This window comes from Anoplophora glabripennis, unplaced genomic scaffold, assembly GCF_000390285.2.
Source record: "Anoplophora glabripennis isolate ALB-LARVAE unplaced genomic scaffold, Agla_2.0 scaffold31, whole genome shotgun sequence".
Lineage (NCBI taxonomy): Eukaryota > Metazoa > Arthropoda > Insecta > Coleoptera > Cerambycidae > Anoplophora > Anoplophora glabripennis.
The window spans coordinates 1904159-1919547 of record NW_019416897.1 but is presented as its reverse complement, the minus strand read 5'-3'; the positions used below and the strand labels follow the sequence as shown (position 1 = coordinate 1919547).

General features: G+C 33.5%; 1 protein-coding gene across 1 annotated transcript in view; it reads left to right on the top strand.

Annotated features, from left to right (window-relative positions):
• Positions 1 to 15389, top strand: part of LOC108905730 (decaprenyl-diphosphate synthase subunit 1) — a 105159-nt gene that overhangs the window by 68669 nt on the left and 21101 nt on the right. Inside the window, exon 4 of the mRNA XM_018708732.2 lies at positions 13410 to 13548. Within this exon, the coding sequence (XP_018564248.1) occupies positions 13410 to 13548 (139 nt within the window). The remainder of the gene's footprint in view (positions 1 to 13409; positions 13549 to 15389) is intronic.

The window sequence follows — 15389 nt, the reverse complement described above, 5'->3', positions numbered from 1 at the left end:
TATATTTAAGTGTTATCTAAACAAGCGGTCAGTTAATAAACAAACACCTACTACGGTGGACATTTCAATCGTTTCTTATTTAGACAAATTTGTGAGGAAATTTCAACCGAACCGTGTGAAAAGGGAGTGTTAACGTATTTGTTTAATAGGTATATACTTTAAAGAAGGCCGTTCCCAAATTGTTAGACAAACAACGTTGATCGCCGTTAATAGGTTCTCAAATAAGAAACGTTGGACGAGATTTCGGGCGACGCATGACCAAGCAGTAACGAAGGACTCGGTTGCGATGGCCTTTCGGATATCCCCATGTTTGAACGATTATTCCGAGGAGGTTATGAATGTACGGAAATAAGGACGAAAGATAATTGTTGATTTTCCAATGATCGCGGCGGCGTTGTCCGAAAAAAATATTCAATTACTTTGGTTAATGTACTAAGATTAATAATTAATATCACCAATTAAAGGAAACTAACTTCAATATAGCATCGTATCCCATTTTCTTTTCAATAAATTTGCCTGTAATAGTTCACATTCGTTTAGTTATTTTTTGTTGTAGTTAAATCCAATGAACTGCAGATTTACGCAACTTAGCAACATAATTAAAACACTTTTGTATTTTTCTGAGAAAAACCGATGAAACAAACGTTATTTATGTTATAAGTATTTTATGTTTAGGTACTGTGAGTCAGATTTAATTTCGTACTCGTGAATAAATGTAGGTATTTTTTTAAATAAATAAGGTTTTTTAATAAACACTTTTCCAAAAATGATACCTGTTTCAGATCCAAGGTTTATCACCTTGGAGCTTAAATAAATATTAAAACAATATAAGTATAGGGCTTTTCCAAGGCAATGGTATTGAAATTAAAAAAAATAACTTAAATTTAGTCTTATCTTGAAAACCTACACAAAAATTATTGTTTCTTAATTTTACTTAGTGTATGATATTGTGGGTTTCTATCATCAGGTTTAGTTTCAGTTGAATTGGAAAATCCAGTGACGTACACATGTTTTTGACACGCAATTTTTTTCTGCAAATAATGTTCTCTTATTTCATATCTACAAAATGCACCTTATTCAATGCGCCATACTACTATACACAGGGTGGCCAAATGAAAACGAAACAGAGCAATTTTCAGGAACTGCGTCAAGATTGTAGAAAAACGCTCAGAACCGTCGATTTTAGATTAAATGGGGACATTCTTTGCTAGTATTTTTGACTCAACCGCTTTCACCCCCAAGCAAGGGTAAGCATCGCCCCAAAATATTTAAATGGCATTGGGGGTTGAGTAATATTTCTTTTGAAAGCTCTTACCTACAGTTCTCTTTACAACATACTTTAAATTTTATAATTCCGCCCAATACTTTGAAAAAAATTTACATTTTAAAATCTAAATTATGTTTAGTTGCTTATACTACTTAGTTGATTAAATGTTCAAACTGATAACCGCCCGTTTCCATACAAGAATAAAGATTTTGTTCGAAATGTTCGCGCACATTCCGAAGTATTTCCGGAGTGATTCGACGGCATTCGTCGACGATTCTTTGACGCAAATCTTCCAGTGACGCTGGCTGTGTTTTATAGATTTTACTTTTTAGGTAAAAGAAATCAAGGGGGATAAATCCGGTGATCGTGGAGGACACTCAAATGCTGACTCTTCTCCCAATCCAATTCCGTAGAAAACATTAGTTCAAATACTGACGGACAATTAACGCATAATGCGGAGGAGCACCGTCCTGTTGAAAAATCAATCAAATGATCTTCATCATACTCTGAAACATTTTCAATAATATCAGTCAAGGCAGGGTCAATAGCGTCTTCCAATAATTGCAAATATATTTGGCTAGTCAAATTACCAGGTACAAAAAAAGGACCCACCAGCCGGTCACCGAAAATTCCAGCCCATACATTTAATTTTTCCTCGTGAAAAACTGTTAACACACTTGGGTTTGAATTGGACCAATAGCGGCAATTCTGACTATTTACCGTCCCATTCAAGAAAAAACTGCATTTATCAGAAAAACAGATGTTAAAAAGGAACTGTGGATCGTTCCCTGCTCGCTCACTCATTATTTCGCAAAATTGTAAACGGCGGTCATAATCATCCTCATGAAGTTCCTGATGGACTAAATGTATTTTGTATGGATGGAATTTATTCTTCTTCAAAATGGTTTGTATGCTTGTTCGATTGATCCCAGACACAGATGCCAGCTGCCTCGTACTTAATGTAGGATCAAGATGAACTTGTACCAAAACTGGAACTTCACTAACTTCATTAACTATAGGTTTTTCAATTTCTCGTTTTTTATTGGCTACGTTCCCCGTCTCTTGAAATTTTCCTGACATGTCGATCTTGATGTTGTTCATTAAATAGCTGAGCTGTTCTATTCGCACATTTATTGTTCATAAAGTAAAGCGAAATGATATCTACCCGTTCCGCAATGGAATAAGCCATAGTGTTTAATTTTCAAAAACACAAGTAAACTACCAACCAACGCTTCCAAATAATACTAGAAAATAATTTGGAATCCACTAATTTTACGTTCATTGTGTATGTATAGCATTCATTTCTGTTTTTTACAATTGTGTTTTTTTTACGAAAGTGATAACAAATCGCTAAACACCAACGCAAGAAATACTAAAATACCATTGGCGTACTTAACTCGAATGACTGACATTTTTACCGTTACTAATTGTTTGTACATAAGTTTCAACTTTAAAATCAAAATTCTTAATAAGTATTGGGCGGAATTATAAAATTTAAAGTCTGTTGTAAAGAGAATTGTTAGAGCTTTCAAAAAAAATATTACTCAACCCCCAATGCCATTTAAATATTTGAGGGTGAAAGTGGCGGAGTCAAAAATACCAGCAAAGAATGTCCCCCTTTAATTTAAAATCTTGACTCAGTTCCTGAAAATGGCTTTGTTTCGTTTTCATTTGGCCACCCTGTATATATTTTAATATAGTACCTACCAAGTGTATTATTCATATATAAGTAGAATTCTTTTCAGGATTACAGTGATTTGATCGAATTGGTAAGGAAGATATTGCTATTGAAGATGCTAAAATTGTAATATTACTATCTATAATCCTGAAAAACATTCTGTTTGATTATGAACGTACATACAGCATGTTCTATTGAAAAAAAAATCGTGAGTTTTGTTTATGACACTTTCTAAAAACACCTTGTAATAATAATTTAATATCATCATATGAGACTTCTAGTTGATAACTAAAACTGTCTTTTTTAAAATTTTTTCTATACTAAAAAAACATGTTAATGTAGAATAATGCTATTAAGTAACAATATTAGTATTAAACAACAAAAGGCATCATTTAATGTTTGTAAATGTGGCAATTTTTGACAATGATATTTGCACGTTACTGTTGATTTTCCAGTTCGACTGAAATTATACCTGATAATGGAATTACAGGATATTATTCATTATGTAAGCTCTGTAGATTTCCAACAAATGTTTACCCGAAGTTTTAGAACTTTTTTAATTTTTAGATCAATAAAAATAGGCAAATGAATGTAAAAAGTATAGAAACAAAGCCAATTTCGACTGTGTTAATGAAACACCTTGTATATTTCTACAAGGAATTACTTTTATATGACGGAAAAAGTGTGTTTTTAGTTGCCAAAAAGCTAATAATAATATCATTATTCCCTAACTAACTGTCAGTCTTGGTGTCAAAATTTCAGAGATGGGTCAGATAACATACCAACGAGAAGCGACAGAATCGGCGGCTCCTTTGATGTTTTGTGGTCACGTTGAATATATGTACCTAGACTGAACGAATATAATAATAATAATTACCTTTCCTAATCCTTAGGGAATCTAAAAAGGGTTAATCCTTCACCAGTTTTGGATGAACAACCGCGAAAAGCACAATAATAACCAGACATTTTACTGATTTCAAGTTGATTATAAATGAAAACGAAATACAATACAAATAAATCTACTGTCAATTAACGTTAAACAACACAACTATCCACCGCCTAAAAAACTATTTACTAATTACTATTTATTATATTTGGCGGCTCTGATAGCCACTGACAACTGACAGCAACACAATATAGTTCGCGCATGCGCGTACAAAAACTGTTAATGCAGAAAGTCTTTCTGTCGCCTCTCATTGGTATGGTTCTCTGTTCTCTGGAAGGGTGGTGGAACGACTTCTGATCGAAATGTAATTTCAACTGTTCTTGATCCCTTGATCCAATTTTCTTTTTAACTTCATTTTATTTTATTCCTTTGGCAAACCACTTTGTTTTTTTTGAAAACAAAGTTGAACGTCACAGAATAATTTGATTGTTTAGTGTAAGTTTGTCCTTAGTTTATTTTAGTTTTTTTTTCACATTTTGGGAAAACACAATGAACGAAGGAAATACTAAAATATGTTTACAATGAGAGATAATTCCCTACTGTCCTTACCAGGGAGATGCTAATTCTTATTCTATTTTGCATATTTTTTCCTGTTATTATTTTCTCCTCGATAAAAAAAAATATAATTCTATTTCCATTGACATTATCTTATTACTATTGGATGGATCGCACTTTAAAATTCGGATGATAAGGCGGTTGCCCAAGACAACTGCCTGTTTGTCGATTCTAACTTGTGGTCGACGATGCGATTTCGCAACGAAAGTTTTTACTTTCGAATGCCCTGAATATTCATGTTTGGCTCTCCACTACCTAGGAGGTATCCATCGGAGTATTACGAATACCGTTGCCGCTTTGTTAGTAGGTTTAGAAGGAGGAAAATGTTATTTACATGTTCGGGCTTACATAATAGAACGGAATGTATGTGTATGATTATAAACATAATTCCTTTGACAAATTAATATGTGGTACGTTTATCTTACAGCTATTTATACCAATATTAGCAAATTTTTCTTTTCGTCAATACTTAAAAATGTTTATTTATTTTCTTAGATAATAAATTAAATAATAATTTTTTGTCATATGAACTATATGTCTATCTCCTCTTGTTTTCGAGATACACAGCGATAAAATAAAAATTTTTAAATAGAATTTTTACGAAAATTTCCAAACGGTGCGAAATATTTTTATTATATTTGGTACTCCGGGGTTTTTGAGAACGCCAAATATGCTGGCTAATTATTTTTTGGATATTTCATAGAGGGCTCTAATTAACTTTATATCAAAATTTTAGTGACTGTAATTAGTCATTACTAACTACAGTCACTAAAAATCACTAAAATTTTGATATAAAGTTAATTAGAGATTAAAATATATGCGTTGTTTATGAGACATCCATCAATAAGTTTCGACATAAGCCTACTTTGAGAGAAATCACTTGTTTTATAGACCGTAAGAGTTCAATTAAAAGCCTTTTTTCTCGAAAACCGTCCACATTAGGAAGTTCTAACAAGAGTACATTATTTTTAGAAAATAAAATTGTACATTAGAAACTGGAGCCCGAATGGTAAAAAACTTAACCTTAAAAAAATTAGAACTTAAAATGTAATAGGAATGTAGCATAACTAGAGCCCTCTATGAAATATCCAAAAAATAATTAGACCAGCGTATTTGGCATCCTTAAAAACCCCGGAATAACAAATTATTTCCCACCGTTTGGAAATTTTCGTAAAAATTCTATTTAAAAAATTTTATTCTATCGCTCTGTATCTCGAAAACAAAAGGAGATAGACATACAATTCATATGACAAAAAATTCTTATTTTTTGTCGTACTATCACCCCCTGTATTTACGGAAGGTCTTTCTGAAACACCCTGTATACTATAGTCGTAAGGAGTAGGTAATTTATGATTTTTGCACTACTTCTTTTATGTATATTAAATATTTTTAGTACCCCATTAGCGTTCGACGTAAATTTCGCATCAGTTTTCGTATTTACATAAGTGAGTCCGCAATTTCTTCCCATTTTATGGTCTTAATTAAATCAACTTGCACAATAATCGTACAGTAGGTATTGTTGGTTTTACAATCCTAGGCAAACACGTTTAACAATGTGAAATAATTTTTCTAATTAGAAAATACAACGCGGTAGAGGTCACAGTTGGTGTGAAATGTACGAAAATGATTACACAAAATTTGCTCATTATTACATGTTCTAACACCAGCAAAATGTGGGTCCGCACCTATAATATTTCTTGATTGCAACATGTGCTACCCATGAAAATTATAAGTCACATAATACATAGTACATTTTGTACATATAAAATAAATATATTTACGCTTTTTGACAGTGACATATACAGGGTGTCCGGTAAGTACCTCCTAATCTCTCGGGAGTGTATAGGGGAGGTCAAAATAAAACTAGTCCTTCCTATAATTTTTTTTCCTAATGTGCCCCCTAACGGAGTTATGGGGGGTCAAAGGGGTACCTAGAAATTAACGTTTAGGGTTATAACTTTGAAACCACCCTGTATATTTTAATAAAATTTTCGTACGTTGTATTACACATGGAGCTCTACGATTTGATGCTAAAATCAACTTTTTGCTATTATCAGGTGTCCAGAAACGGACTGGCCCTATCACAATTTTTCTCAAAATTTTGACAGAAGTAATTTTATCAAACTGAAAATATTATTATTAGATACTCTGAAGGTTTTTCTTTAAAAATGGTACTCTTTATTTATTTCGAAAAAATGAACGGTTTGCGAGATAAATCGGTTTTGAAAAAAATTGGTAACAAATACAACAATTAAAATTTATTTTTTTTACATATTATTTCATGCATTTAATTTCTTTAACTTTATCAAGTCCAGAAATCTTTGAACGGGTTGGCTATACTTTATGAGCAAGTAGTGACCAATTAAAAATAACATTTGAAAAATAACTTACTTACAAGACATGCAACAAAGAACATTCAACAATGAACAAAGGTACCTAAATGTTACTTCGGTAGATGTTCAAAATGAGCACCCCGTACTTCAATGCACTTTCTAATCCTACGAATGTTTTCCCGGTGCACTTGAAATAATATTCCGTGATTATTGCGGAGATGGTCACAGTTCTGTGTTAGCCTCAGCAGAAGTTCCTCTCTACTATTTACGGGTGTTGAATAAACGTTATTTTTTAAATGACCCCACAGAAAAAAGTCTAATGGGTTTAGGTCGGGCGACCTAGGTGGCCATAATACAGGTCCGCCTCGACCTATCCATCGATCACCAAAAACATTCGTCAGATGTTGACGTACTAAACGATCAAAGTGGGGTGGTGCACCGTCATGCATGTACCACATTTCAGTTCTTATTTGAAGGGGCACTTCTTCTAACAAAATATTTAGATTTTCCTCTAAAAATTGCAAATAAAGAGCACCATTAAGTCTTTGCTCCAGAATAAATGGACCAATCAAATGATTCCCGATAATGCCAGCCCACACATTCACCATAAACCTTTGTTGGTAGCGAGTTTGAACTAAAGCGTGAGGGTTTTCTTCATCCCAGACATGTAGATTATGCGAATTAATTATGCCGTCTCTTGTAAAACCTGCTTCATCGGTGAACAAAATAGATGTACCAAAATTATGATTCCGAATATGATGCTGTAAAAACCAATTGGCGTATTGAAGTCTTTTTGGATAATCATCTGGAGACATAGCATGTACTTTTTGGATGTGGTACGGGTAAAGCAATTGTTCTTTCAGAGTTTCATGTACAGCCCATTTTGTAACATTGTTTTGCGCCGCAAGCTTCCTTATGCTATTTGAAGGATTATTAGCAACGTCTTCCAATATTTGTTCCTCTACATGAGGGTCTCGTACTCTCCTCGGGGCTCCTGCTCCACCACGGCGTGGCAAAAAGCTTCCTAAATAAAGGATTCGGAAGAAATTAGTTTCACTAACGTTTTTCACTATTTTTTTTTACCTGTTTCTCTTAAACTACGATCAACTCTTTCAAAAGTTTTTGGACTCGGCAAATGTCGACCCGGAAACCTTTCCTCATAAAGTCTTCTTGCCTCCACGGAGTTGCATAATGCTTCCCCATAAATTAGGTGCATATCAGCATATTCTGCACAGGAATATTCTTCCATTTTTAAATGTTATTTCTAACGGCTTAAAACGAATACCACAATAAAATTGAATTTTTATTCTGTCACGCGCCTTTGACAAGTACTTTAAAATCAACAGGGTCTAACAACGAAAACAATAGAAAAGAACTCCATGGAGACAAGAGCAATAATAATTTGTAGATGTATTTTGGTCATAGATGTTGATTTTACAAGAAACGGCATTATTCATTCCCTTAATTCACCACCAGTAAATGTTTATGGTGAATCTGTAGGCTGGCACTAGCGGGAATGATTTTATTGTAAAAAAATAAATTTTAATTGTTGTTGTATTTGTTACCAATTTTTTTCAAAACCGATTTATCTCGCAAACCGTTCATTTTTTCGAAATAAATAAAGAGTACCATTTTTAAAGAAAAACCTTCAGAGTATCTAATAATAATATTTTCAGTTTGATAAAATTACTTCTGTCAAAATTTTGAGAAAAATTGTGATAGGGCCAGTCCGTTTCTGGACACCTGATAATAGCAAAAAGTTGATTTTAGCATCAAATCGTAGAGCTCCATGTGTAATACAACGTACGAAAATTTTATTAAAATATACAGGGTGGTTTCAAAGTTATAACCCTAAACGTTAATTTCTAGGTACCCCTTTGACCCCCCATAACTCCGTTAAGGGGCACATTAGGAAAAAAAATTATAGGAAGGACTAGTTTTATTTTGACCTCCCCTATACACTCCCGAGAGATTAGGAGGTACTTACCGGACACCCTGTATAATAGATGTTTTTAAAACATCGCTGAATTAGTAAAAAATATAGAAATGTCTCGTTTCTTTATCTTCTAAATAAAGGCTCCTCTTCCAATATAACAATTATTTTTTAAAGATTTCCTCACCATACAGGGTGTTTTACAGGCTGTGTTTTTCTTATATTAAAATAGGTCCGATTCGTTTTTGTTTAGAAGTTATATACAAGCTTTTAAAAAATTATAATTTCTTATATCGGTTATTTTTAACATTTTATAGAAAACGTAGCGAAAATAACGATGCATTCAGCTCTAGCATAAGGTTGACACAAGCATCATATTTATGAAATTTACTTTGTATGGACATTGACATGATAGGAGATAACAGAGGTAAGTCCAATATCTAGGTTAATAAAAGATATAACTTAATTTTTTTTCTACAGAGTTGCTTACTTTCCCGAGCTACACAAAATGAAAATATATTTGCATATACAGGATGTTCAGTTTTTCCTGGGCAGGTACCAACTTAATTTTTTTAAATGGAAACCTATATTTTTTATGGCATTATTGAATTCTACGTGAAAAATTAACGGGACTTTGTGTTATGATCCCTATTAAAATATTGATAGTTTTCGAGATAATCGACTTCATTTTTTTTTCTTACGTTTCGTCACTTCTAGTAGTTGACATAGTTATGATTGTATGACAGCTAGAAATTATTTTTTTTTTCATGAACTGTAGAGTGAAGATGGCTCTTTCAAAAAACGTATCAAAAGTTGACCTGCGATATACAGGGGGCAAAAAAATCGTGCTAAACCTGATAATTTAAAATTTTAAAAATTTTGAATTTTTCAAATAGAACACCCTGTGTTTTATGATTTCATTAGATGCCTTTCTGTAGACCCTACATTTTTTAATAGCCGTCTCTATACCTAAGTTGCGTAGATTTTGCAAAAAAACATTTTTATGTAAAATAGGTACCGGATTTGCGCCCCTTCCTTTGTCGGGAAAAATATTGCAAGGGTATTTATTTTTATTAAATTTATTAGTTGTCTGACTACACTATTTAAAATAAAAATTATAACTGAAAAATTTAGATATTTGAGTTTAATAAATAAGTCTTTATGGACAGTTACCATTTATTTGTAAATAAAATCAAAAAACCAAAAAATCGCTACAAGTGATTAAGAATTAGCAAAATTTGGGAAATGTTTGCTAACAGCACGTATTTACAAAGCAAATAATCCAAATTTAGAGATTCCCACTGTTTTGAAAATGTGAGGGAAAGGTTTGAATGAACAGCAAATGCGAATTATGAGGTAACTACCAGGAGACATGAAAGTAACAACGATATTATTTAGTTTAAACTTGTGGCGTCTGCTGTTGAAAATCCAAATATTAGTGCCAGGAAATTAGTAGTAACCTTGGAGTTTTCAAAAGCTTGACAAATAAAATATTGAAGAAGTTTCATCCGTATCATATTGAAAATCAAGCACTGTTACCGTAGATAGGAAAGTTATTAGTGAAATTGGAGATTAAAAAATTTAAATGAATAGAAATTTGAAAAAAATACTCATAGTCCAAGCTAACTTAAAATAAATACCCTTACAATGTTTTTCCCGACAAAGGAACGGGCGCAAATCCGGTATTTTACATAAAAATGTTTGTTTTTTTTGCAAAACTACGCAACTTAGGTATAGGGAAAGCTATTAAAAAATGTAGGGTCTACAGAAAGGCATCTAATGAAATCATAAAACACAGGGTGTACTATTTGAAAAAGTCGAAATTTTTCAAATTTTAAATTACCAAGTTTGGCACGATTTTTGTTGCCCCCTGTATATCGCAGGTCAACTTTTGATACATCTTTTGAAAGAGCCATTTTCGCTCTACAGTTCCTGAAAAAAAAATAATTTCTAGCACTAGAAGTGACGAAACATAAGAAAACAAATTAAAAGTCGATTATCTCGCAAACTATCGATATTTTAATAGGGATCATAACACAAAGTCCCGTTAATTTTTCACGTAGAATTCGATAATGCCATAAAAAATATAGGTTTCCATTAAAAAAAAATTAAGTTATTACCTGCCCAGGAAAAACTGAACACCCTGTATATGCAAATATATTTTCATTTTGTGCAGCTCGGGAAAGTGGGCAACTCTGTAGAAAAAAATTAAGTTATATCTTTTATTAACTTAGATATTGGACTTACGCGCACTAGGTGGACACGGTGTATATTTATAGGAATATAGTTTTATAAAAGGTACAGGAAACCGGCCCGAGTTCTCACGGACGTTTTTCAGTTGAGTGCGCCTACCGCGGCTTTTGTATCTGGAATTTATAGAAACACTTTAACGTGCCTTTCGTTACACAACCAAAACCAGTACCGTGATCCAAAAAGCGTGGAATCATCCACGAGCCTCGAGTCCCGTTTTGCGATTGCCCAATCAGGGGCAACGGCCTACTGTCTGTCGAACGAGAGATGTTCCCGATCTTGATTTTTTTTTTCAGCTTCCGCCCGACCTTGTACCCGCGATGGTACAAGGTCAAGTCTGTTTTATCCCACGTGTGCCGGGGACACGTGTTTCGTACGCGCTCGCTTGCTTTTGTCCGCCGAAGAAGTCGATGAATGTGATCCATTGTTAAAACAAAAAGACGAAACGTGGTTTAACGAGATTATTTGCATATTAATAAAATAAACATATTCTGTGCAAAATATTCAATAATTTTAAATGGAACCATCATTGCAACCAAATATACATGGTGTTTCAGAGAAACGTATCATCGGTGAAATATCATGTTACAAATTAAGTCGGGATTATGATACGTCTTTTGTTTTCAAGACACAAAGTGTTAGTTTTATTTGTACAATCATATTTTTGTCACTTACTGTCATTGTTACTAGTTAGGTACTGAATTATTATTAGTCTATTTGTGTTTATATACAGGGTGTTAGTAAATAAGTGCGACAAATTTCAGGGGGTGATTCTACATGAGAAAATAATGGCAGTTTGCTTATAAACGTATGTCCGCAGTGGACCCTGTATATACAGCTAAAATTAACTAAAAAAAAAAAGGAAGCCAGAAATTTAGACTTTTTAGCTAATGGTTTTGCGGAAAGCAACTACTCTGCGGGCTACAGCTCCATTCAACATTGAATTACATGCTCATTGTCAAGTAAATAGCTAAGATCATTCGTCAACAGAATGTGTTCCACCCGTTTTGTGTGGTATGCAAAATATTTTTGCAGGATTCAATTTATTTTTCTACAAAGTCGTCTTCGACATAACCGTCAGCTAATTTAGAGCAGCAGTATTCACGCAATTATAGTGGAATTAGTTGTGTGCAGCTAATTTTCCATTCTTTCTCGATTTCAATACCAACATTTTCCTATTATTAATACTTTCTTCCCCAAACATTTCTACATTTAAATTCATTATGTCTCTTAAATCTACGTTGAATAAAAAATTTCTTAAATCGTTGAAGTACTGTTCTTGAGGCACTTGCCTATGTATTGTAATATACTGTTTTTTAAATTAAAGGCATCTATTGTAATATAGGTACATACTATTTTTTAAATTAAAGGCATTTAGCTCCAAAACCCGGGTTCAAAATAATTTCAAGGTAATATTACTAGAAAGGAAAATTGGGAACTGAGCTTCCTGTTAAGGCAGTTTAATAAATTTAATGTTATATAAAGTGCTCAACGACAAATAAAAGAGTCGGAGTTAGGAGTTATATAAACTAGGAGAAGCTAGATTAAGGAAAGGGTTTGAGATTCATCTTAGTTTAGAAACGCACACCACAATCTTCTAGACAGAAGTGATGGCCATTGAATGCTGTCTAAGGGATTAAAACAACTAATAAATTGCTATTTACTCTTAACAATCACACATCGTTAAAAGGAATTAACTTATACCAAATCAAATTTAGGCTTTGACAAGGCTAGGCAGTCAAAATGATGTAATTATATTGGGTACTTGGACATTTGGGCAAAAAGAAAACTGATAATTTAGCCGGACGAGACCACCAACAGTTACCTGCGTTATTAGGGTACTCATGCAAAAGTGGGTGCAAGATAGGGCCCACAAATGATGCAAGAAACCCATAGAGAAAATCAAGGCAGAAGCTTCTTAAAAGGACCGTCGAAAGAATTAACGATCTACTGAACCAAGGTCATAGATCAATAATGATAACAGTAGGACTGCTGCTAACTAGACATTGTAGACTTAAGGAATATTTTTAGTGATATTGGTCTTATAGAAGACCATGCAGGTTTTGCCATGAGGAAAAGAAAACAACAGTCCTTGTATTGTGCGATTGTGATGGCCTAACAAGGGTACGCTAGTTCAGAAAGAAAAGCCAGAAGTTGGAAAATATATGAGAGAAACAATGGCAAAAGATGAGGAGGTTCAAAATCATGGAGGTTCACAATAGACCTATGGATGGTCATGGTGCAAAAGAATGGTTTATCTGCTCTATGAATTTACAGTCTGTGGACTCGGACTACAAAACTAGTTCTACTTATGAAAAATGTTGGTTGTGAAGAAAAATTTGTAAATGTTCATGATGCACGAATATAAATGTACTTATACTTTTATTTAAATGCTTTTTGTATCTTTTTTAATTTTCTGTGCTAAATTGTATGTTTTTTTGTTACAGTCTCTTGTCGTCGCAGAGAGAAGTAGCGATGATTTCGGAGATGATCCACACAGCCTCTTTGGTCCACGACGACGTCATCGACCAATCGGACTTCAGGCGGGGCAAGCCTAGCGTCAACGTCATGTGGAATCATCAGAAGGTAAAAAAAAAACTCTTTTATTATCCCTCAATCATATTAGAAGACAGGGAAGAAGAAATTGGTATTGTTTTCTCTATTGTTATGACAATGGTAGGATGACAACGAAACAAATATTGTGTATTAATAGTCATGTTTTCATCCAAGCCAACATTTTACGAAGATATACTCTTTTTAAATGTATTATAAGGTCATAAAACACTAGTTTTAAATTCATCAGACGCATGATCTATGAACATTAACATCGAAACGTTGAATTGAATTATCTTAGCGGTAGACTGTAAAGAAAATTATGCTGTCTTGTAATAGAAGAATTATTATCAAATCAAATAATTTTCTTTTTTGATAATAGGAACCACGCAAACTCCTCCAAAGTCATCGGTCCCTATTTGTTAACATTTTAAAAGTTGATATGAGTCGATACTAAGATGAAAGTCTTATATCTTCAATGGTTGAAGTAAGTTGAGTAACTGACCACAGCTGTATCGTCCAGTCTTAAAAGAATCATAGGTTCCTTAGGAATCGGTCTAGGAAAAAATGTTATTCTTTTCAGTTTTTGTCGCGACATCGCTGGTACATAGATAATATTTCACTTTTGTGGATGATTGTGATCTATGAATTTTCACTAAAGTTGCAGTTGCAGATTTTGGATCATTTATGAAAATGAATTCTAATATTTGAAACACCTGTTGCTATCTTTACTTATCGTGTATAAAAAGAGAGGTGACCAAGGTGCTTAGTTTTATTTCTATATGTGACACAGTCTCCAGCTTAGGCGTTTTCTTTCATGTCATGTGCGTGACTTTCACCACATTTCCAGCTGTTGAAATCATCCCTCGCTTTATTTTTTTTTATCTTTCAAGAATCCGTAAGCCTGCTCACTTTCCGCATACAAAATCGCTTTATTTATTATTCATCTGGGAAAGTTGATGAGCCAATGTTATTATTAATGTTGAGCCGTTGACGGGTTGTCATAAAATTACACAAATAGACCAAGATGAATCAGAGGCCTTGCGCAGGCTCCGAACGGCAGTAATTAACAATAACAGTTTATTGTATCATCGTTAATATTGCAACTAATTATGGCCGAAGAACGGTATGCATACTGATGGGCCGACGCCGACGGTAGAAGAATTCACAAGCGGTACAGTATGTAAATAGCACGATTAACGGGGTGTTGTAATCCTTGTTTTGCAAGCAGATGTAGTTTCTGTTTAATGCTTGTCCATTTCTGTTATGTTTGTTGAACATCTAATTGTACAGGGGATCCCGTTCATACTTCAGGAAAACTGGGGGAGGGGAGTATACAGGGTATTGAAGTTCTTACTTTGAAAATAGGGTTATTCAAAGCGGTTAAAGATGATAAAAATGTCAACATTTTTACACAAATAAATTTCAACAGTGTCTTAAGAGAAACGTGCAAATCATGTTATTCCCAGTAGCAGTGGCGTGGATACGGGCAGTTTGAGGGATAAAATTGAAGGAATAATATATTAAAAGTCAATATTTCTTAAACATCCTAAGAGATTTGAAAGCCCGAAGGATAATTAAAAAAGTACGCATGTTGAAAACCCATAGGAAGTACATTTTTCGAGAAAAAAGAAGGTGAAGCTCTTTGGTCACACAAAACGGCAGAATTAAATTAAAAAATAATAACATGAAAAAGTATGATTTGGTATGGTTTGAACACAATTTTTAGTTTCACATTTATGACCAGAAATGCAACATTAAATAACTAACTCTCTTATAACTACGAATAAATTAACCGTTTCATGGAGGAAAAACGATACAGGGTGTCCCAAAAATACCTAATCGCCAATCGCACAATCGGCGCCAGACCACTA